Raw genomic sequence first — 8,923 nt, forward strand, 5'->3', positions numbered from 1 at the left:
TCACAATAATACCTAATATTTACATCCATGCAACTTTAAATTAACTGCATATATATGTGTCCTAAATGCTTATAAAAACGATGTTGTTTGTTAAGTTGCGTGCTATGAGATAATTATATAATTTAGATTTTCTATTTTTATGAAAGTAATCTCATCCTTACAGATATACCAGCAAAACAAGTCTAACAATTGTAGGTAGTAATTTCGTTTAATGTAAGATAAGAATAGAAATCTTCTTTCCTTTTCCTTGGATTTTTATATGAGATTGAGTAAATTATTGTTAAAAAAATTAAATTAAAGTTGTTAAAAAATATTGTTAGAACTTATCAGAATTTTTCGAATTTCGTTTCCATAGTTATTACTTAAATTTAGGTTATAATGAAGGTAAACCCTCCAATTTATTCTTATTTATAACCTTTCTCTTGCACGGGATACTCCTTTGCCATAGCTTCTTAAAACAATTTTAACTAACTATGTGACAACTCCTACCTATATATAATCACTTCATTAGATTACTACTACTTCCATAATATAAACAAGCAACATTTTACTTTCTTAACTCTCATTTCTCTCTATTTCGAACTCATCAAGAACAAGGATTCTATATTATGGCCTCTCTAGGTAATAATTCCATCCTTTGGCACTTCTTTTTGGCTATAGTGTTGGCTACTTTTTTCACTCCAAGCCTTAGTTCTGCCAAGAAATCTAAGATAATTGGCTTGAAAATGAATGTGATTGATCGATGCTGGAGACCAAATTCTGAGTGGAGGAGACATCGATCTCAACTAGCCACATGCTCTGTGGGTTATGCTGGAAAGATGACAAACAACATAGGTAACGATCTCATCCGTTATAAAGTTACTGACCCCAATGATGACCCAATAAACCCAAGACCTGGCACTTTAAGGTATGGAGCTTCTGTAATTCAAGGTAAAGTGTGGATCAAGTTCCAAAGAGACATGCAGATTAGACTCGAGAGACCTCTTCTCATTAGTAGTTTCACCACCATTGATGCTCGAGGCGTCAACGTCAACATTGCTGATAATGCATGCTTGATGATCTATAAGGTAATCATCAACCCCAACTAGTTAAAATTATACAACAAACATTATAATCTCTACTTTCATGGATTACCACTTCCTACGTATAGCTTACAACTTATTTGTTGCTAGGCTACCAACGTAATCATACATGGCATTAGGATTCATCATTGTAAAGCTCAAGCCCCTGGACTAGTGATGGGGCCTAATGGAAAACTTATTCCTTTGGGACAAGTAGATGGGGATGCAATCAGGCTAGTTACGGCTTCGAATATTTGGATTGATCATAACACACTTTATGATTGCGAAGATGGCCTTCCTGATGTCACACGGGGTTCTACTAATGTGACTGTGTCCAACAACTGGTTTAGAAATCAGGACAAGGTTATGCTTCTCGGGCATGATGATGGCTATGTAAGAGATCAGAACATGAAGGTTACAGTTGTGTACAACCATTTTGGACCTAATTGCAACCAACGCATGCCAAGGTAACTAAGTATTTTTTTAGTTATGTAGTTAAAAAAATACAAATGTAAATTTATTAGACAGTATTATTTAACTTTTTATTAATAATTATAAAAATGTTACAGGATTCGCCATGGATATGCACATGTAGCCAATAATCTTTACCAGGGATGGTTGCAATATGCCATAGGTGGAAGCATGGGACCTAGCCTCAAAAGTGAAGCTAACCTCTTCATAGCACCAACAACAGGGAGTAAGGAGGTAATCAATTTCCGCAACTCAATTACAACTAGCTAATTAATAATATACTAATGAAAGATGGACTCACAATCAATAAAATGTCAAGGGATTTGTATTTAACCAATTATATAATTTGCGTAGGTAACATGGAGAAAAGGTAATAACACAAATGAGGATATGTGGGAATTTCATTCTGTGAGTGACGCTTTTGAAAATGGAGCTTCCTTCACGGAAACAAAAGGAGGGCGTGTGTGTAAGCCGAATTACAGCAAGGAACAAGATTTTGAAGTTTCTGATGTCAAATCTGTGAGATCTTTGACAATGTGGTCAGGGGCATTGCAGTGCAGCAAAACCTCTATATGTTAAATTGAAAAACTAGAAGAATATTGAAGCAAAGTTTACATCACTGGTGTGGGATTCATACCTCGTAAATGTCTCTTGATGAGGACTTCTCTCCCAAATGTGTTGAATCTATTGGAAAAAAAATTGGTCTAACCCGCAGACTTCAAAGTCTCCCCAAGAAGGTGAAATGCCAAGTGATCTGAGAGTAGATTCTAGTGTCTACCTAAGGAATGATTCGATTAAATTATCTTTGTAGTCTTTCTTTTTCATACACTAAACAAAACAATATAAATCCTACTCCACCAAACTGTCAGTACTGTACAAAATCGAAATGAACAAAGCTATTATTATAATATGTAATTTTGATGATCCATTTTATACCAATCAATAAGGGCCTCATTCTTTTCAGCTGCATTTGACACTTCCTTTTGTTATCTAGACTTTTTATTTCAGTTTACGTTCTTCTTTTAGTTTGGCTTTATTTCTTCTAATAAGCATGACTGCATGAGATATGAACACCAAGAAAAATAGAAGAAAGTTAAGAAACTATTATATTACTACCGCACAGTTACCTCTTTGGTGCCAAAAATGCTACTGCCAACGGGCTTATAGCTCAATTGGCACTATTCCCAGTCTGGATTAGAGAGTGGTGAGATATCAAAATCTTTCACCAGTGTCCTTGTCCCCTTACCAGGTGCAACCCAAAAAACGGTGATAGAAACTACATCATTATAATCAGTGAAATGGAACAATCTCTGCTTATGGCTGACAGATTAGTCAAGTAGATAACCCGATTTACAATCTACGCTACATCTGCCAGCACATTGCTCACCATTATGTCCAGTCATCTCCAATGTGAATATCCTGCAAAGTTGAATGGAATCAACTAGTGAATTTTTGTACTTTTAAGGGCGTGAAAGTGGTTTTAACTTACTTGCTTACCTTAGCTATTAAGTCCTCCACTACTAACTCCATGATGGATGGATTGTACAAATGCTTCGGACCATTTCAACTTTACAGATTCTGGTACAATAGTACCATCCACGAAAGGGCTCCAGAAGCCCCCAGGACCAGACAGAACCCAACTTACTTTTTCTGGTGGTCTACTTAAGTTGTGGGAGGATCCTCTGTCTTCTTTCCTCAGATTGAATTTCCTCTGAGAATCAATTTTTGTAGGCTGCTCAGAAAGAAATTCAATTAGTTGAGTGCATGGTTGGAATTCCTCTCACAATTGACTCTAAAGGCAGAATCAATTCTGGGAAGAAGCTTCTGTGAGTAGCTTCTGGGTTCCAGAATAGTTTAGTCATTTTCTCATGCCAAATGTTGAGTAAATTACATTAAAGACAGGTAAATTAATATTACCATAGCAGATTTTTACTTCAAATTAATTGCATGTTTATTTTCTGTCTTCTAAGAGCAGAACATGCTTCTATTAAATCCGTATTTGAAACCCCAAAAAAATTGAGAACCTAAAAGCCAGGCCCCAGGGTGATAAGAGTTGACAGCTTCCATTGTAAATGAGAGTTCAGTGTCTCACGGCCAGCTAATTTGGTTCTTACACTCTTACATCAACACAGTTACACAGGTAGATAGGAAAGAGTGGTTCATCCACACGTGTTAGGTAGGATGAGGTGAGCAAACAAGCCTTTGATACTGTGAGATGTAGACCATAGCTGATCATAGGAGGAGAGATTCTACTATAAATCGAACTGGGCAGGACTCGAGCTACTGCATCCCAACATGAGTTTTTATGTTGTCTTTCATTTATTTACTTTTGCAGTGACTTTCATTCTTTCATACCAAGAATGAGCGTAATTTCATTTATATACATCAAAGAAAAAACTGCACTATAACCTAATCATGCATGCAGCCAAAGGATATATATTTTGGTTCATTGTCAGGAAACTGAATAATTAAGTCCAATTTCTTTTTCTTCCTACAGTCTTATAAATGAAACTAAACTTTATTTATGAAAACTTATAAATCATAACCCAGATAACAATGTCTTTGGTAACATAGAAATATGCTGTCTGTAACTCCAGCATAGTTATTGTTGCAATAGGGTTTCTCCAATTCTCCTTAACAATCCCATCCCATCATTAGGTAGCTTAATGCATGACTCATTTTCCCCGGTGGTGGTGGGAGTCAACCTGCACCTGTAGAAGTATGGGCACCTAATTGGAGGTACAGCCTAGGAATTTCAATAATTATGTCTAACCTAAACATGAAAATGTTCCTAGTATCTGCTCCCCAAGCACTGTTTGACTATTTAGGTAGATTTCATTGTCTTCTCAATATCATTCCACATTCCATATGCTACTTGATTAAAGAGGCATACTTGTGTAAACGATACAGACAAAACAACAAACTAGAACTCACAGTGTCTTTATTTTCTGAGATCATTCTCTCAGGAGTAACATAGTGTTTTGTTTCTTCTGTTAGATGTCTCTTAACAGCTAGCAGAGAGCGATACTTCTTTCCAGTGCTTGGCTCATAGTAATACTGCACAAATAAGATTAAAAAACATCAAATTTTTGCACAAGGGAAAGAATATTCAAATATTATGGTCCTGGTTTTAGAAATGACCACCGTGGAGTTTCAACCATGACAGGGAGAATAACATGAGGATGTACCAAAAGCTAATAACAGAGAACTCAAACCTTAATGTGCTGACTGCAGAAATGAATCATAGCAACAGAGAAAAACTTGTTTTCCTATCTTTTCACATTCTCTTTCAGACTTACACTTCCAATACTTAGGTACATTTCTTTTTTGGTACATTGGAGGTGCAAGTAGCTTGGTATGGAGGGGAGTAGGTGGCATACCATAACTTTTGAATGCTAGTTTGTATCAAGTGCACTAAATTTTCACGTATAATAGCCAGAGGAAAGCAGGAGGAAAAATATTTGGCTGAAAGAGAACAAAGACAAAGAAAAGTTTGTATGCAATCATATGATAGTAAGAGGATAGTCCAACCATTTTCGCATGCCAAATAATGAGCATATTACATTGAAGACAGGTAAAATAAAAATACCATAGCAGATTTTACTTCAAATTTAATGCTTGTCCATTTTCTGTCTTCTAAGAGCCGAATAAGCTTCTATTAAATCCATATTCGAAACCCAAAATAATTGAGAACTTAAAAGCCAGGGTTATAACAGTTGAGGGCTTACATTGTAAAAGAGTTAGTGTCCCACTCGCGCCCAGCCAATTTGGTCATTACACTCTTACATCAATACAGTTAGATAGGAAAGAGTGGTTCATCCACACTATAGTGTTTAGGTAGGATGTGGTGAGCAAACAAGCTTTTCATACCGTGAGATGTAGAGAACTCATTTCTAAAGCATAGATGATCATGGAGAGAGATTCTACTATGAATGGAACAGGGCAGGATTAGAGCTACTGCATCCCAAAATGAGTTTATATATTGCCTCATTTCTTGACTTTTGCAGTGAGTGTCATTCTTTCATTACCAAGAATGAGTGTAATTTCATTTATATAAATTAAAGCAAAAACCGCACTATAACCTGAATAATTAAGTCCAATTGCTTTTTCTTCCTACCGTCATATAAACCAAACTAAGTTTTTTTTCATGAAAAGTTATAAATCATAATATAACCAAGATAACAATGTTTTTGATAACATAGAAATATGTTGTCTGTAACTCCAGCATAATTATTGCTGTTATAAGGTTTCTCCTTAACAATCCCATCATTAGGTAGCTTAATGTATGATGTAATATCCCTGGTGTGAGTCATGACCTGCATCTGTAGCAGTGTGGGCACTTAATTGGAGATACAGCCTAGAGAATTGCATAATCATGTCTAATCCAAACATGTATTTCACTATATTCGATTTGCTACTTGATTAAGGAGGCATGCTTGTGTAAACGATACAGACAAATAATTAGAGCTCACATTGTCTTCATTTTCTGATATCATTCTCTCTGGAGTAACATAGTGTTTTGGTTCTCCTGCTAGATGTCTCTGAACAGCTAGCAAAGAGCGAAACTTCTTTCCGGTGCCTGGCTCATAGTAATACTGCACAAACAAGATTAGAAAACATCAAATTCTTGAAGAGGGGGAAGATTATCCAAATATTATGGTCCTAGTTTTAGAAATAACCACCGTGGGGTTTCAAAAAATGACAAGAGAATAACATGAGGATGTACCAAAAACTGATAACAGAGAACTCATATCTAAATGTGCTGCCTGTAGAAATGAACCACAGCAATGAAGAAAAACGTGTTTCCCTATCTTTTAGTGCGATAAACCAGAATCTGTGATGGGATTGTCAAAGTAAAATCACTTTTGGGGTGACAAGATGCGATTCAAATACAGTTAAATCAAGTGCAACTTCGCCTAACCGAGAGAAATATATTATTTGCGCAAAATGACAAAATAAAAACAGGTAGTTATCATAAGAGAAAAATACATACAGCAGCACTATTAATTACGAAATTAAAATTAACGAAACGCAAGAAAATATAGGTATTGGTTTGAGAGGAAACTTCGGGATTTATAACCATAAACAGGATGGATGGTATCGTAACTTCGTCTATAGAGTTCCTTGCAAGATTAAGTCTCAAATCCTTAATTCCTCTCTCAACTACCTCACATTGTCACATAAATTGTCTACAAATATTTCAGCCCTGCATAAGTACGTACTCCTATCAAAATATAAATATCTGGCATGTATGGATTCCCTTTTACTTATTTTTTTTACAAAGAAAAAAGAAAGCCATCAAATTATGGCTTTTATTGTGAAAAGTCGTGTTGAGTGCTCCAGAAATTGAACTTGTTTTGAATTAGGAAAATACTAAAAGTTACTATACAAAACAGCAGAAGTGGTAGTTATCTCTCACTAAACCACATGATTTCCATCAAATAACAAAGTTAGCTTTGTCACATCAACCATTTCTTGCAAACTTCCATCGTAACATATAGTATTGCAAAGGTGTTTTGTCAAATTTTGATTTTTGAAATGTGGCAGTAACCTTTGAAGAGATGTGCCTAATGCCTATATCCATCACAGTTTTAAATTGTGGTCTGCAACCACAATTGCAGACAGCTTTTGCGGGCCTGGGACCGCAATTGCAGCAGCATCGACCCACATTTGTTTGCAATTCCGCTACCTAGCAGCAACTGAAATTTAAAACCCTGAAATCCATAAGGAGTCAAACACTAAAAAATGAAAACACTCATTGCGCACGTTTTCAAACACATGATAAATATATTACCATCCTTGGATAAATTTCAATTAGAAAAGCCTACTGAGCACACACACACACACACATAAAATAATTGTTTAACATGCATAAGGTGGTAGGAGTTCAATAAATTGCACAAGCATCAGTGAGCAGTACAAGAATCAATCAAATATTAAAATCCCTAATCGTGAAATTCGAACTAGTCACTACTAAATACTAATTCAGACACCGTTCCAGAGTAACTACATAGAAATGGTTCATGATGAAAACATGCATGTATGGATGAATAAAGAACAACGAAGAGAATGAAGGTGAATGCAGCATACCTTGTCAATGTGAGTTGGTTTAGAGGGACGGGGTTTAGTCTCAACCACCCAATCATCGGGAAGCTTGAAGTTTGGGAATGGCATAAACCGCACAATCTGAAACTCGTTTCCGCTCGGGTTCTGATTCAACTGTTCCTTTTGAACACCATCAGTGTCTGCCATCGGCGCTCCCGTTAAGGCGTTAAGGACAAGCAGTGTTGCTGGTGGTTGTGTTGCCCTGACTTGTGTGTCAAGTGTCACTCACCGCTTCATTCATACACTGCAGATCAAAACTTACAATACAATTTTCTTTTTTTTTTGAAACTGTGAGTTTAACTCCATTTTCCATTACTGGCCCACTGGGTTGAAGATAAACTGAAAGGCCCGTAAATAAAATTCGGATTCGATTATTTTTTCTCAGAGTACAATTATTTATAATAGGCTTAATTGCAGTTTTCGTCCCTGATGTTTACCTCTTGTGCAATTTTGGCCCCCTTTGTTCTGATTGCGCGATTTAGATCATCTATGTTTCAAATAGTTAAAATTGGGCCCTCCGTTAGTCAACCGTCTAATTGCTAACGACAATGCTATTTTCATCTCCTTCATTTACTATTTGCACCCCTCCTTCAGAGATAAAAAAAATAAAAAATTATTATTTCTATTTTATCATTAAATGTAAATCATAAATTTTTTATTTTACCCTCACCCCTTCATCTTCTTCCCCCTCTCTCTCACACTCAAAACTCCACCAACCACCCACCACCAACCCCACCCACAACCCCTTCTTCAACTTCACCTCCCCCACCTTCTACCAGCCACCACCCCCACTCACCGCCACCACCCACCCCACCACCACGGCCCCCCACCCCCCCTTCATCTTCCCCAACGCACCCCACAGCTACCAGCAGCCACCCCACCTTCATCTTCCCCAATCCACCCCGCCACCCACAGCCACCAGCCGCCGCCACCCACCTTCATCTTCTCCAACCCAACCCACTCTACCCACCGCCCCCAACCCACTCACTCTTCTCACCCACCTTTTCACCTTCTTTCAACCCAGAGATCAATTCAACCCTCCCACCTCTTCATCTTCGTTGCAACATCATCTCCCATCTTCAGAGATTGAATCTAAATCAGACCTTCTCTTCTTCGTTCCTCTGAAATCTTGGTGGTCATGGGTTTTCTCAATCTGGATTTTTTGGGTTCTAATCTAGGTTTTCTGGATTGGGGTTTTATGGGTTTTCTTTGTTTGATTTATTGATTTGTTCTGGATATATTGTTGTTGTTGTTTGCTTGTAGATGGGGATGAAGATCAAAGATGT

General features: G+C 37.1%; 2 protein-coding genes across 4 annotated transcripts; one reads left to right on the plus strand and one right to left on the minus strand.

Annotated features, from left to right (window-relative positions):
* The first annotated feature begins 608 nt into the window (after positions 1-608).
* LOC130743359 (probable pectate lyase 4) lies at positions 609-2,153 on the plus strand. The gene is made up of 4 exons (XM_057595577.1): positions 609-1,067; positions 1,173-1,528; positions 1,631-1,766; positions 1,887-2,153. The coding sequence occupies exons 1-4, from the start codon at positions 609-611 to the stop codon at positions 2,109-2,111; spliced, it is 1,176 nt and encodes a 391-aa protein (XP_057451560.1). The 3' UTR covers positions 2,112-2,153.
* Positions 2,154-2,174: 21 nt separating this feature from the next.
* Positions 2,175-7,892, minus strand: LOC130743360 (methyl-CpG-binding domain-containing protein 7-like). 3 transcript variants are annotated; one of them, XR_009021448.1, is made up of 6 exons: positions 7,623-7,892; positions 6,005-6,127; positions 4,467-4,589; positions 3,030-3,264; positions 2,660-2,951; positions 2,175-2,310 (listed from the first exon to the last, which is right to left on the minus strand). XR_009021448.1 is itself a non-coding variant. In XM_057595578.1 (5 exons), exons 1-4 carry the CDS (start codon positions 7,782-7,784, stop codon positions 3,031-3,033), a joined length of 642 nt encoding a protein of 213 aa, XP_057451561.1. In that variant the 5' UTR covers positions 7,785-7,892; the 3' UTR covers positions 2,616-2,951; position 3,030. The 3 variants fall into 3 exon arrangements, 2 of the variants coding, with proteins under 2 accessions (XP_057451561.1, XP_057451562.1); XM_057595578.1 differs by lacking the exon at positions 2,175-2,310 and having other exon boundaries at positions 2,616-2,951; XM_057595579.1 differs by lacking the exons at positions 2,175-2,310; positions 2,660-2,951; positions 3,030-3,264 and adding an exon at positions 4,035-4,243.
* Positions 7,893-8,923: the final 1,031 nt, after the last annotated feature.

This window comes from Lotus japonicus, chromosome 3 (assembly GCF_012489685.1).
Source record: "Lotus japonicus ecotype B-129 chromosome 3, LjGifu_v1.2".
NCBI classification, from domain to species: domain Eukaryota; kingdom Viridiplantae; phylum Streptophyta; class Magnoliopsida; order Fabales; family Fabaceae; genus Lotus; species Lotus japonicus.